At 34.1% G+C, this 16,217-nt stretch overlaps 1 protein-coding gene across 1 annotated transcript; it reads right to left on the bottom strand.

Moving 5' to 3' along the window:
- Positions 1-307: 307 nt before the first annotated feature.
- LOC134241314 (uncharacterized) lies at positions 308-15,797 on the bottom strand. The gene is made up of 8 exons (XM_062723378.1): positions 15,692-15,797; positions 12,652-12,717; positions 9,248-9,440; positions 9,044-9,091; positions 7,211-8,470; positions 5,641-5,720; positions 5,407-5,494; positions 308-702 (listed from the first exon to the last, which is right to left on the bottom strand). The coding sequence occupies exons 1-8, from the start codon at positions 15,722-15,724 to the stop codon at positions 482-484; spliced, it is 1,989 nt and encodes a 662-aa protein (XP_062579362.1). The 5' UTR covers positions 15,725-15,797; the 3' UTR covers positions 308-481.
- Between the last annotated feature and the right edge of the window lie 420 nt (positions 15,798-16,217).

Here is a 16,217-nt window from a genome sequence, read left to right as displayed (position 1 = left end):
TCAAATTCATCTTATTTGTATTACAATTTATCTGTTTTCAATTTAATTTGTTCGTTTATTTTAAAAGAACATGTATAAATGACATATTTCCTACGCCAAAGTGTTTTTTCTTTCGATTTACAAGTGCTATAAAAAGGCTTGAATGAAAAAAAAAACATACATGTACTTATGAAATTTTTTTGCATTCTTTTGATCAATGCTAAATACCTTTTTATCTTAAAACATGTTATGCTTTTTCCTCACAATTTGCATAAAATATTTCAAAGTTAATAGAAGAATTTCATAACGTACTATACAAAAGCGCAACTTATTTATTTATTCATCATACAATGTCATGTTGATGTCCAAATAACCTTTCGAATGTTTTTATTTCAAGCAATATGTCAAACCCCTGATAGTTTTATAAGACTGGTACAAGTATGTAAATAGTGATCTACGAAGTGGTACCTCTATCAAGTTTTCATATTAAGAACTTCATTATTTATATGGGTTTCTTACACACATAATGAAACGTATGCCTACAAGGGTAAGCATACCACTTCCAATTATCGTCTTTCCTCGCTACTGCACAGTTGTAATGTTTACCCCCATGTGGCTGTCCGTTGGCCCAGTTATTTTTATTCACCCTTGATGCATCGGAAATATACAAATATTCTCCTTCCTCTTGAACGTATGTTGCAGCAATCCACACACCAACATCTCCTTCAATCAGAATTTATATGTCATTATTAGAATTAGTATTTACTTCCCTTCACCCACTTCCTGACTACTCAAGATAAGTGGCATTCTTTTGGCTTATTCGTGATTCTTTTATATACTTCTCTTTCTGTCATTTTTTATGAGTATTGGGTGCCACTCTTGTCAGTTGAGAGCTGCAAATTTTAGACCTATATTTAATTGGTACTCAAAACCATTAAGCTTTTAGATTTTTTGTTTCGTGCCAGCGCCTTTTCAACATTCAATCCTCGGTTTTTACGCGCTCACTTGGAGGACTGTACTTTATTATTAGAATCTGCAACGTAAGGATCAACTTCATACTATGCGACTTTTAAATAGACGTCCTAACCACTACGCCAAGTTTACGACAAATTTTTAAGAGTAAAGATTTAAACAAACATAGGTAATCAGAGATTACAGAGCTCACCTCAACAAATGTTGTCTTTAAGTAAGGCAAAGCCACACAATTAACCAACAAAAAGTATACATTCCAAAAATGAAAATATTTTTAAAAGCAATTTTGATCTGATACTTTGAAATAGACCTACATAAAAAATTTAAACTACTTCTTCTTCATGAAAATGTAATGAAAATCCAGCATCTGAAGCAAATTTGAGAGTTTTCATCTCTTGATGCAGCATTTGTGAAAGTTTGGTTTATACAATGTTATATAAGCCTTATAGTTTTTGGTAATAGACCTGCAACCATAACTTTTACCTTGTCTATTATCTGAAAAATGTATGTCCAATTCAGCATCCGAAGCAAGTCCATTAGTGTGCATCCTTAGATGTATCATCCATGCAAGTTTGCTCATTATAGGGCTCATAGTTTATTGGAAATGAAACATGCATTAAAACTAACATTTTCATTCATCCACAAAAAGTAGGTCAGATTCAGCTTCCGAAGCAAGCCTGGAAGTATGCATCCTTAGATGTATCATCCATGCAAGACTGGTCATTAAAGAACTCATAGTTCCTTGGAAATGAAACCTGCACCAAAAACTTTTAACTATTCACTCAACCGGAAAATGTAGGTCAGATTCAGCATCCGAAGCAAGCCTGGTAGTGTGCATCCTTAGACGTATCATCCATGCAAGTTTGGTCAACATAGGGCTTAAAGTTACTTGCAAATGAAACCTGCACCAAAAACATTAACCTGTTCGCTCAACTGGAAAATGTAGGTCAGATTCAGCATCCGAAGCAAGCCCGGTAGTATGCATCCTTAGATGTATCATCCATGCAAGTTTGGTCAACATAGGGCTTATAGTTACTTTGAAATGAAACCTGCACCAAAAACTTTAACCTGTTCACTCAACTGGAAAATGTAGGTCAGATTCAGCATCCGAAGCAAGCCCGGTAGTATGCATCCTTAGATGTATCATCCATGCAAGTTTGGTCAACATAGGGCTTATAGTTACTTGGAAATGAAACCTGCACCAAAAACTTTAACCTGTTCACTCAACCGGAAAATGTAGGTCAGATTCAGCATCCGAAGCAAGCCCGGTAGTATGCATCCTTAGATGTATCATCCATGCAAGTTTGGTCAACATAGGGCTTATAGTTACTTGGAAATGAAACCTACACCAAAAACTTTAACCTGTTCACTCAACCGGAAAATGTAGGTCAGATTCAGCATCCGAAGCAAGCCCGGAAGTATGCATCCTTAGATGTATCATCCATGCAAGTTTGTTCAACATAGGGCTTATAGTTACTTGGAAATGAAACCTGCACCAAAAACTTTAACCTGTTCACTCAACCGGAAATTGTAGGTCAGATTCAGCATCCGAAGCAATTCCGGTAGTATACATCCTTAGATGTATCATCCATGCAAGTTTGGTCAACATAGGGCTTATAGTTACTTTGAAATGAAACCTGCACCACCAACTCCCAACTGTTCACTCAACCGGAAAATGTAGGTCAGATTCAGCATCCGAAGCAAGCCCGGTAGTATGCATCCTTACATGTATCATCCATGCAAGTTTGGTCAACATAGGGCTTATAGTTACTTGGAAATGAAACCTACACCAAAAACTTTAACCTGTTCACTCAACCGGAAAATGTAGGTCAGATTCAGCATCCGAAGCAAGCCCGGTAGTATGCATCCTTAGATGTATCATCCATGCAAGTTTGGTCAACATAGGGCTTATAGTTACTTGGAAATGAAACCTGCACCAAAAACTTTAACCTGTTTACTCAACCGGAAAATGTAGGTCAGATTCAGCATCCGAAGCAATCCCGGTAGTATGCATCCTTAGATGTATCATCCATGCAAGTTTGGTCAACATAGGCCTGATAGTTACTTGGAAATGAAACCCACACCAAAAACTGCACCAAAAATGTTAACCTGCTCCAAAAACATTAACCTGGTAATTCCTTTGCTGAAATTGCAGCATCTGAAACTTTGTCTGGTACAATAAAACACACTAAAACCATTTTCCATGCATGTCTAATCAGTATAGGACACAGAAGTAATTAAAAAGAAAACTGCTCCAAAAAACTTAACCTTAACCTGGGACGCCGACGCCGACGCCGACGCCGACGCCGACGCCGACGCCGACGCCGACGCCGAGGGTATCACATAAGCTCCCCCAACTTCGTTGAGGTGAGCTAAAAACTTATTACACTTATAATGCAGAAGAACTATTTTTTTATATTACAAGATAAAAAGAAAAATCAAATTCTTTGTATAAGAAGCTCTTGTTGTTAGGTATGAAGACTGACATTGTACATAATTTATATACATGTACTACTTGGTATTGCATGTATACGAGGTGTGTTAGAAAAGTTCGCGAACAAGTTCTATTGTGAGCGCGCTATTTCCACAAAACCGGTCAAACTTTCCGAATAAAATCGTAACCTATTTTCCAATAAATATACAAAAATTTGACGCTCTCCAGTGATCATTGAAAAATACAGCTTCTTATTTTGATAAAACTTGCTTCACGAAGCGCGCTACATTTTGGGACGTTTACATCACAGAGACTCTATATCAAATTTAAAAATTGCACATTTGAAGCGCAAAGAGATTTATGATATATTACCTGTCGCTAAAGTAGTCATGAAACGTCACTGGGAGAAATTCTGAATAAAATTGGAGGGTATATGACTGTTTTATAGCCATTTATAACTGATCAACGCGTAAAGCCAAAAATCGAAATGTGATCAAGCGTCATGGAGCACAGCACTACGTAAAAATTATGAGTGCAGAAAGAAAAATGTTTAAAAAGAGAATAAAATGTTCAACATGCTACCGGGAATTTCCTGCACATACAAAGGAAAAGGTTTTAAAAATGATTGTAGCTTGATAAGAATGGAAGGATCAACATTTTGAATGATTAATTTCACCGATACTTTAATACCTCCTTATCGCATGGACCCTGTGCCTTTATGGTTTTGCATAGTTTTCATTCCGGATCGATCAACTGCATCGACTTTTTTAAAGATCTCATTAATATCTGAAAAGTAACATCACTTGATATAGATATACAATTTTAAAGTTAAAAAAATATAAGAAAAATTTGAAGAAATGAAAGATTTATTGAACTGGACAAAGTTTAACGGGTTGAAATTTTACGCCTTACGTTAAATGATTGCTTCGTGAATCCAATGACCTCATAGTAAAAAAACGTTGTAAATCTTCAAGATGTAAGTAAATGGGCCTGATTTTTTACATTCAAACAAGCAAAATTTAGGAACTCATTCAAATATAGGTCATACTTCACAGTCACGGTACACAATAGATTTTCCGTAATTCAATAACAACCCTCGTATATTCCAATATAAATCATAATATACAAACTATTTTGATGCTTTTCAAGCAATTTAAGAAGATCAAATATTTACTTATGCTGAGTTTTCTACTAATTCAACTGTAAACTTGATTTGAATGCCATTTTTGTGTATACTCACGCGTAGAAATATGCCCGGAGAAAATTGCGCTAAGGTGACTGCATAATGATTCCAAAAATAGATCATTTAGTCAAGTGTTATCCTGCCATAGCTAACAAGTCAAAATGTGTCGATGACTTTACACCATAGTCAAAAGCTCAAACATTTGTCATTTTTACGGTGTCCTCTTACTATCTCAGTTCTATCTATATCTCCTTGAAGATTTTGATATATTTATAATGTTTTTACAATGATTAAACTAAATACAACGCATCTTAGATTTACTCGTATTTTGCTTGTATTTGTTAATTCTTTTACAGGAAATAAACATATTTTGTTCTGTACTCTATCAATGCCATTAAACTTCCTAAAACAATCAGTCTAATTCAAAGTGTCTTTTTATTAATAGATAAATAAAGTAATAAATAAATCTACTTTTAATTTTAGAAGTTAATTGAAATGTCTCTTTCTTTTTGATGTACATGCATAAATAACATGTTAAAGTTTAAAACTGAAAATAGTCAGTTTACTCGTCCTCAATTCTAATAGGCGTTAATTAATCACTGTGTTTGCAGTAATAATATGGTTATACATGTTAAATTTTTGTTTTCACAAATATTCCACCTATTCCCATGTGAAATTTTACATTTTCCAAGCAATTTTTAAAAAAAAGTGGGATAGGTAGTGCAGACATACACAGACGCATTTGTATTTGTGTTGAGGCGGGGGGTGGGGGTTAAAGAGATAGAAGATATTGTAAAAATTTGTTTTTAATTTTTTTTCAACAACAACAAAAACGTACCTTGTGCATGTAACTGCAAACCAATCAATCTCTCTATTCTTATATTTCGGTGCTCAGAAAGATGTGCAGTTTCTTCATTACATGATTTCTATGAATTAATGATCAATGAAAACACAGTAATTAGACGTGAAAAATCAGAAAAGTTTAATTATAAATTGAATTGTTTGCATTTAAAAACTAACATTCTATAGGGATAAAAAAAAACCCTTATGTGTTGATTAATGAACTGCTCACCAATGCATCTTTGAATGTTACTCTTTGAAGAGAAATTAAGTAACATGAATTTTCTATATGAATCCAACCATCCTTACAAGCTACTCGAAAGAAAAAAAATCATAACTTGAAATATGTCCATAGGACATGAATGCCCCGCCGAGGATATATTAGTAAAGCAACAGGAAAATTTGTATGTGAATAAAATTTGATCAGTTTGGTTCGGAAAGGGATTATAGTTACTAGGGAATAAAAGTGTAGGTCAGATCCAGCGTCCGAAGCAAGCTTGGTAGTGTCCATCTCTAGATGCATCATCCATGCAAGTTTGGTTGAGGGAGGGCTTATAGTAACTTGGGAATGAAAATATAGGTCAGATCCAGCATCTCAAGCAAGTCTGGCAGTGTCCATCCTTAGATGCATCATCCATGCAAGTTTGGTTCACGCAGGGCTTATAGTTACTTGGGAATAAACATATAGATCAGATCCATCATCTCAAGCAAGTCTGGCAATGTCCATCCCTAGATGCATCATCCATGCAAGTTTGGTTCACGCAGGGCTTATAGTTACTTGGGAATGAAAATATAGGTCAGATCCAGCATCCGAAGCAAGTCTGGTAGTGCATCATCCTTGCTAGTTTGGTTCAGATAGGACTTATAGTTAATAGGGATTAAAAATGTAGGTCAAATCCAGCATCCGAAGCAAGTCTGGTAGTGTCCATCCCTAAATGTATCATCCATGCATGTTTGGTTCAGGCAGGGCTTAAAGTTACTTAGGAATGGACCTGCTCCATAAACTTTAACCTGGTCACTCATCCGGAAAATGTAGGTCAGATTCAGCATCCGAAGCAAGTCTGGTAGTGTTCTTCCCTATATGCATCATCCATGAAAGTTTGGTTTGGATAGGGCTTTTAGTTCCTTGGAAATGGACCTACATAACTCCAAAAACTTTATCCTGGTCACTAATCTGGAAAATGTAGGTCAGATCCAGCATCCGAAGCAAGTCTTGTATTATCCATTTCTAGATGCATCATCAATGAAAGTATGGTCCAAGTAGGGCTTATAGTTCCTAATGGAATGGACCTGCTCTAAAAATTTTAACCTGGTTACTTATCTGGAAAATATAGGTTTGATCCAGATTCCGAAGCAGGTCTGGTAGTGTTCATCATCCGTGCAAGTTTGTATCAACATGTGAAGTTTGATAACACCATCTTAGATGGTATGTTTAAAACTGAGCTAAACACTAATTTAAGAGAAGTGAGGTCAAAGTCAAAGGAAATGTCAAGGTCACAATTGTTGATGCAGTTGCAAAGCTCTCATCAATATCTATCAGCATATGAAATTTGAAGAAAATATCTTGGATTGTTTCTTTGAAACTTAGTTTGAACAGAGCTAAATGCAAAGTGTGATGGAAGGACAGACGGAAAGACGGAAGGACGGAAGACGGACATGACAAACACTATATGCCCCGGCCATATTCATGGCGGGGCATAAAAAATGATGGCAAAGAAAAATAAATAAAGAGAGGAAAGAAAGAGATAGAGGGAGAGGAACATAAAATAATGAAAAGGAAAGATCATTTTACGTGTAATTACTTGAAAGAATTGCATTTCCTGTGTAACCATGCCCATCCCTTTTACGCTGTCCGTAAACTATAACCCCAAAAGGTGTTCCATCTGTTGTCCTTACTTTCATCACACCGCTTGGTATACTCAAAGTCCATACGCTGTAGAAAGATGTACCAACTGCTACCGTGGAAAAATAACGAGTTTGGTTCTCCTTTATGCCCGTTTCATTAATTTTAAGATGTTCCAGAGAATCTGTTTTTAACATAAATGTGGCAAAACTAAAATTGAAATTCTCGGGTACAAAAAGGATGTACTCATTGATATATTGATTTATTCCGGGAATAGTTATCATGTACGGATCACCGAATATTAGTGGTTGGGTTGAACCGTAGGCAAAACTATTCACTAGCAAAGGTTCAATAGATTCTATAACCGCTGTTTCATTTTCTTGGATAAAAAAATCAATTGTTTGATTTCTAGTAACAACTACAGATGTTTTCTCTCTTTCAATAGAATATTTGATTTCCGTTTCAATGGGTGATGCTATGCGCACCTGTGTTTTGTATCTATGAACATTTGGCGGGACGATGAAAATCTTATCCAATTTGTCATCTGGTGGAACCATTTCAACGAGCATATTACAAAATCCGTAATCACCAAGATTATTACATCTGTTTCCTGCAAAGACTGCAACTGGATGAGAGGCGTTTATTGTTGTTCCCGACAAATCTGCTCTTAGTCCAATTTGAAAAGTTTGAAAACTATCCAATATTATTGTTATTTTGTCACCATTGCCATAGCTGCTGCCATTATGTTGGACCTTTGCATCACGATCTATGACTAAACTGATACTGACGCATGTATTGTCCATTACTGATGCAACCGTAACATGGCTTCCTGAATCAATCAAACCATCTAAGGGCGTTGTCATTGATATGATGTAGTATGTTGACAGTTTATCAACAGGGAAAACGGTGTTGCTTTCTGAGGTAAATTCAAGATCATTCATGGATAATACGGACGAAATTGATGAAGTTTTGATCAAAATAGCTTTATCTTCAACAGAGGAATAAGATGGAACCATCAAAGGATGAACATTGATTTTCTTGATCATGATATTTCCAATTATTTGGTTAGATATGGATATCAAATTCGGACTCTGCTTTTCAGAAAGTGAAACGGTGATATTGAAATCAGTATCCGACGTAACGATAATTGTCCTGTTACTATTGTTTACTGAAATGTGAGATTGGAGAAAGCTAACCAGGAAAGTGCATCCCATGCTACCTGCAAGGAAAATTATTTCAATGGCATTGTTTTCCCATACTTTCTTTGAAAGAATACACATTGTCTGTAACGTATATAAGGTTTATAACGTTTATTTTTTATTTGCATATCTTAGCGTTTTGACTCATGAAAATGTAATTTTCCGTACAGTGTAAGGTAAATAATTAATATGTTTCTCATTTTAGATCCATATATTGTTTTTAAGGTATTGATTTTTTTTAAAGAAAGCGGTAAAAGCTTTTTAATCTGCAATAAGTGTCAGATGTTTAATGTTTGATTGAAATTCGAATCGGTTCCGTTATCTTAAATATAGTCAAGGATCACCAAGCTTCAGTGAAATGAATTTCCAAATATAAGTATTTTTTTTTATTGAAAAGAATCACATAGTTCTTTGATCATCTGAACTTTGAGTAATCTTCGAGTTTAGATCAGAAATTATTTTTCTTAGATTAATTCATTAGTTTGCCGTATATGTGCAATGTTAAGATTTGTTTAATTTAACATCGTCTCTTTTTTATGATTTCAATAATATTGTAAATTTAACCAAAATATTCTTTCCTTGAAAGTACTTACCAGTCCATTTTCTCTGCTTTTCTTGGAAAACCGGTTGATGATGTTGATCTAATTTTGAAGAAGAGGTCGTGTTACAGAAAAAAAAAATGAAATTGAACATTTTAAAGTCTAATTTCAATTCAAAGAAATGCATTTTATGAAGATAGTCAAAAAGTTACAAGAAAAAAAAAAAAAAAACGTTATTACAATCATCCAGTTGCTTACCTTCCTCTCTGTTCTTCTCGAGATATAACAAGGCTGTCAAAGTGACCAAAGCGAAAACAAGAGCGATGACAAGAAATATGTATGAAATTTTTTTCAGAGGTAAACATGAGGTATTAAAGTGCGCTAAATCCCCTGGTTGCCCGTCCTCTTGTCGAAAATTGTGCTTGTGCGTCGCTTTCTCTTCCCCTATATTCTTGAAGATAATTCAATGTTAAAAAGTGAAAATTTTAATCTTACCTATCCTCAATACGCTGTATATAAGGAAATATATTTAGAGTAATCTTAAATTTATTTTAGAATTCAAAGGGAAAAAGAAATGAATCATAGAGGAAGAAAATGTATTTCTGATTTTTTACATTGGAAATGGGATCGGGATGTAAAGACTTACTGATACTAAAAACCAACAATTATTCGCGTCATCATGTATTTGCTATCCGTCAGTATAAAATTAATCCGCGGTAATTATTGTTCGTTAATGAGAAAAACATTTTCTGCAAAAACAAAGCAAAACTAGTGATAATTGTAACGGGGACCGTTACAGATGTTCCCCAAAGGCTCCCCAAATCCCTCTTTGTACCTTATTACTGTAAGACTTATTTGAAAGTGTAACCATTTTTCAAGTATGATATTTATTTTGGGCATGCGCACGTGAATTGCATTTAATTTTGATAGTAGCATAATGTGGGATTCCATTATACCTATTTATATTTTAAATTGCATCCCGTTTTGTTGAGAACCAAGGAAGTTATAGGCATTTAATACTTCAGCCAATCAGATTGCAGCACACGTGCACGCACATGCTTTCATGATAAGTCTTATAAATCAAACTGTAGACCTTCATAATGCATGATTATGTTCAAAATTTTAAAGAATTATGACAAAAAACAAAAAAAGATATTGAGATTTTAGTTTCAGTCAATCAGAGCGAAGTGCACGTGCATTCACGTAAGATCTTGCTATTTTGATCATGTCATCGTGTCTATACTATTAATATATCTTTATATATTAAGTTTCAAAACATTTTATTAAAAAAAATAGAAAATTTACAGCAACATCCATTATATTGGTCATTTCATGTGTTGCACGTGTGCGCTCTTGCAAGCACGTGCGCGCAAAATGACCTTCGTTCCACAAATCTACATAGCATATTTGCTGATCCTAAAAAAGTTTCACCTAAGTTGGATGTGTAGTTTACAAGATCACTTGCGATCAAAATTTTCCAAGGAAGAAAAATAACTGTAGAGTCTGCTATTGCAAGCAATAGCGTATGTTCCCCCCCCCCCCCCCCCAACTGGACAAGACTTTCGTATTATGTATCACTAAAACAATACCCATTAGCTAAGCTTGGACAACCGTCAAATCGTATCAGTCTTTTTAGTACTTTGATTTAAAAATCAAAGCTAAAGAATTTTAACTTTCCCCTGGTTTCCATGGCAATTATCGATTATTTAGAAATTTAAATGCGAACACAACTACAATTACTAACTACTAAAATGAAAAAAAAAAATACATTACGAATGTTCAAGGAACCAGAGAGAACACTTGCGGACGAAATTCGTCGCATTTTGTAGGTTTTCATGGCAACGGTAGCCATTTTGAAACTGAATGACCACACAACACAACTTCAACCACTGATCGTATTTTGAAGAAAGTTTCTAGAAGATTGTCTGACATCTCCGAGAAACAGCTTGGAGAACAAAAACATGCGTACCATTGCAATATGTCGCCCCCTACTTCGTTCGGGGCGACATAATACTGTAATACTAGTAAGTAACAGAGTAAAAACAATATGTTCCCCAACTTCGTTTGGGGAACATAACTAGAGTTTGTGAAACACTGATATCACGTATGGAGCTTGTGGTGAAGATGAAATTTCTCAAATGCAAGTCAATCTCCAAGGTCAAAATAATAACATGTGAAAGTCTACGCACTTCCTGTTTAAACGATATGGCCAAGGTTAAAGTTTCTAAAAAGTGGGTCAAACTCTTATTCCAACGTCATAGGTAAAAAATAGTTGTTCTCGTTGAAATGTCTTGTCACAATGAAAATATGTGTAAAGCATAAGAACACTAGCACTAACTGTTCCAAAGTTATTGCCAAGGTTAAAGTTTCTGTAATTTGAGTCAAACTCAAACTCAAAGGTCAACGTCAAAAGGTCAAAATTATTGGAATCCCATGGAAGATCTTTTCAAAAAGAAAAGACATGCGAAACAAATACTGTGAAATCACAACTTTTCGTTGAGGTTTAATTTTTGTTGTTTTCGAGGTTTGAAGAACCCACGAATTTATGTCCACCACGAAATGTAAAATGCGACATAAATAACTACTGAACAATATCCACGAAATCAAATCCCCACGAACCAAGAGCTTTCCTCACATCACGAAAATTTTGACACCAAGAAAATATGTTATTTTACAGTGATCCTTTGTCCAGCCTGTCATGACCAAGGTTAAAGTTTTCAAAAGTAGATCCACACTATAAACTCAAGGTCAAAAAGGTAAACAATATTTACACCCGTTGAAAGGTCTTGTCACGGTTAATACGCATTTGAAGTATGAAAATCCTAGCACAAACTGTTTAAAAGTTGCAGTCTAGCCAAGGTATTTTCTGTGAAAGTTTGGTCAAACTTCAAGGTCAAGAGGTCAAATTCGATTATACCAAACGAATGGTCTTCTCACAAGAAATACACCTTTCTAATATGAAAGTCATAGCCCTACGCATTCAAAACTTATTGGGAACTTTATTCTTTTGCAGACAGACAGACAGACAGACAAACAGAGAGATAGATAGACAGACAAACAGACAGACAGATGTACAGAGTCTAAACTATGTACCGCGACATGATAATTGGTTTGTGGCAATTAATATTTTCAAGTTAAATAAAAATTGCGAAACTCATGGATATTTCTCGCACGCGAAACAAGGGGGATTACAATTATGTACTAAAACCACATATATATACCCAAGTCATTGAAACTGTAATCAGAAAAAATCTTTATTTTTCTCCACCATTTTGTGATTCTGTAGCAATATTAACAAATTATTATTTGAAATAGATAGAATCCCACTAAATATCTTTGAGTAGGTACTTAAACAATGCATGTATTCCAAGCTTTACAATGTATTCTTATTCAACAGAAGTCATTACATCTATCTAGCACCCGAAGGTACATAAAAAAGAATGCATAATATGAATTGTTGTACAAACACTAACAATTTCATTTGAATAATTTGTTTTGTCAATAAATTGAAATGCAGAAAACTGTAAAATACTGATTTCTTTGTAAAACTAAACATTAAAAATTGATCTTTTGGTCTGTCAGGATTTGACTTTCAACCATCATTCACAATTTTATTTATTTTTAAGTTGCACCAATACAAATGTTGCAAAATATGTAAATACCATGACATCATATGGGTTTTCCTCAGCAAACTGAAAGGACATATTGTCGTACTTCTCAAACTTTGCCTGCAAATCAAAAATAAAACAGAATTGAAGATATCTGTGCATATTTTTATCCGATATCAATCAGCATTGATTATATATACCAAGTTTTGTTTGAAGGAAATATTTTGAGGACGTAATTTGTAAAAGCTCGAAATATTAATTTGTTGCATAATTTAGGTCAGTAGTCATGGCTTTTTCAATTGATTGACTGATTGGTGGTGTGCTGTTTTACGTCCATTCGAGAATTTTTCATTCATATAGAGACGCAACCATATACAGGTGAACAGCTTCAAATTTTGACCTTTTCTCGGCACTCAGTGGAATTGAGAAGTGAGAGATATTTATCGTGTCAACGCCTGTGGTAACACATGGCCTCGGATTAAAGGGCTCATCCGAAGGACTCGTGACGTTCACTTCAAAGTGTCGAGCACATGGCGAAACAACAGCAGCTACCGATTTTTTTTAAAACGATTTCAATCAGTCAGAACCGACCTGACGACCTCCTGATCACGAAGCAAGCGGTCTCCCGACTGAGCAAGCGGGAAAGGTTTTACATCAGATAGTATCTTCCTGTGTGAAAAAGTCACATTCCAGTTCAACTTTTTAAGCAAATGTACGACTTGCAGTCTCTGAAATGCTCTACTTTCCCACCTGAACGTTGAACAAACGGTGAAGGAACGCAGAACGAACGGTGAGTGAACGATTTGTGAACGCTGAACGCAACTTGGTGAACGATGTGTGAACAGTGAACGAACGCAGAACGCGAACGGAGAGCAAACGCCAGCGCAAAGTGAACGGTGAACGAATGGTGAACGCAAAATGAACTATTTATTCGGAATTCCTCCGATCTTTTCCTTGCATTGACACTATTCTATTGTATTCTAATGTCAAGCGCTAAAATATAAATGATAAATAATTAAATGAATAAAAAAATCAATAAATCAATAAATAAATAAATGAAATTGGCACCCAAATCTTTCCATAACTAGATAACTTTAAATTTCATTCCTTAATTTGTTCTTTTGCAATGAACGACAGAACGACATTTTTGTCATGTACTTATAGAATGAATTAATTACCACGGTTTTAACAACCATACATGTATTCCGTGCCAAGGCGATTCCGGGTAAATTTAGGATTTTTTTTTTTATTTACAAAGGTCTCTTTACGTATGGCATAAATACACTCGTATCTAAAAAAATAATAATGCAATAATATTATAAAGTGTATGTCAAATTTATTTTTATGACGATTTTTTTAGCGGCACTTCTACATGTACAATGTATCTTAAGACATTTTCCAGCCGTGATTATACTCGGACAAATGCTGGAGAAAGGCATTCAAATTATTTTTAATAGATTAGATTTTCAAAACTAAATAAATAATATGATATCATAGATTCTTTTTTATTGAACAGACAAATGTAAGAGAGAGAAAGAGAGAGAGAGAGAGAGATTAACCCCCTCCATTCTCAGATTCCTTTGTATCAAATAATTTTTTTTCTAAATATTTCAGGCAGTGAAAGTATTTTTTTTTTTTGAAGATTAACACAATCAATTGACAGCTTTCATTTGCTTTCTTTCCCTATTCAAGATCACACTGTTCACACGAAGTCCATGTGCCTCTCCTGTCAATCAAAATCATTCGACACAGTGGAGTTGTTGAAATCCCGTTTCATCGAACATGCTGAAGGCAAAGAGTCAATTATTTCTAAGAAGTTTTAACATTTTTCCTATCATTTCTAGGTCTAATTTCCACATTTCTGAAGAATAAAAAGTAAATGGAATATATACTTGAAAGGATAACTTTTGAAATTGAATTTGAAACAAACTCCTTGCCTATTTAAAATACCACTGCATAACAGCAACTAACAATTTTATTAATTAACTTCAGTCAGTTGCAGCCGAGATTTTACCTGACGATCTTCCGATCACGAATCAAGCGGTCTACCGACTGAACTACCAAGAAAGGTTTAACATCAGAGTGTATCTTTCTTGTGAAAGATCAAAATCAAGTTTTATTTTTTATCAGAAATACGGCTCATATCATGTGTTCTCATTTGAATGATGGCATACATTTATTGTTTATTTAAGATCAGTTTTACTCAATATTTTCAGGCAGTCATAAATTTCTACCTTACCGCTTAAATGAGATATTCATACATATTCATACATTTTCATGTATATTATAGATTTATTTTTCGTTTCCTTTGCTATTCTTAGGAAATGAAGTTGAAAGGGATAAGAAAATGCAATTATTATTTTAATTGTTAATTGTTTGTTTAGTGCTTGTTAAATAGAAATGATACTTTGCATTTAGACTGTTTTCACTGCCTGCTCTGCTGAACTGAGTTTTTGTTGTTATATTTTATTCAAGAACTCCTACCTTAATGTCACTAGAGCGATCATTCATCTATGACGAAGAAAGAGGGACTGTTTTTAAATCGTCGGGGAAGATCTGTCTACCTTAGTATGCCAACATTAGCTGTACAGAGTCCATCGACAATGTCAACATATACATGTATAAGTGTACTAGTGGAAGGCTGTTCCCTTATCATTTATTTATATATGTAAACCATGTATTCCAAATTACCAGTAACATATTGTTAAATTTTGCCTAAAGGAATGAATATGCCTCTCAAAATAATTAAATTTTTATTAAAATATAATTAACTCTTTAGTACTTTACGCAAATTTCAGTTGATTTTTTAAAATTGTTTGGTATTTTAAAATGTATACATGTATAAGCCAGATTTTTTATTTAAGATGAAAAATAATTATCTAAATTCATGATAAAGACAATGAAATCGTATTTTTTACGCGAAAAGAATATTAAGAGTAACTTCTTTGTAATCGACGGGAATAAAAGCAAACTCATCATCTTTCACACTTTTCAATATTATTGGGTATTCAGAATTAAACATTTCAATATTTGAAGTAATAACCTTTAAAAGCTTTTGAAATGGCAATTATACATTTAGAGATGTAAAACTTACTTTTAGATTTTTTTCCATGTTGTCTTTCTTCATTGTAATAACGCAGAGTATGTGCAAATTTTATTATTCGAAACTGCACAAGTATCGTGATAAAGACTGTTTAATTCACAAGGAAAATTTATCTTGAGAAATAAATAGAATTAAAAAAGCTTATACTAATAAGGAAGTGAGATGAGGTTCTAATGGCCAATTGCTTGCTGTGCCGGTATTTACTTCTGATAAAACAGTACAAAAACAGCCCATGAAACCTTCTACAATATGTCCATATTATAACACTTCCAAAATCCGGTGAAGGTAAGGGTGCAAATATTATGTGAATTTTGACAAGAATATGAGAGTTGTTCAAGCTATCTTCCTTGTGTATTTGTAAATTTTTTATATAAGCAAACACACTTGGTCAAATGAAGAACGTATAGAAATATTTAATAAAAAAATAAAATATATTTTGCCAACAACGAACAGCCTCTTCCCTCACAAAAAGCTAATAATAGATAACTTTAGTTAGCTATACTATATCAAAATCATA

This window comes from Saccostrea cucullata, unplaced genomic scaffold (assembly GCF_032062105.1).
Source record: "Saccostrea cucullata isolate Sc308-1 unplaced genomic scaffold, CSIRO_AGI_Scuc_v1 ctg2928, whole genome shotgun sequence".
NCBI classification, from domain to species: Eukaryota; Metazoa; Mollusca; class Bivalvia; order Ostreida; family Ostreidae; genus Saccostrea; species Saccostrea cuccullata.
The sequence above is the reverse complement of the archived record's forward strand: the minus strand, read 5'-3'. Positions and strand labels throughout refer to the sequence as shown.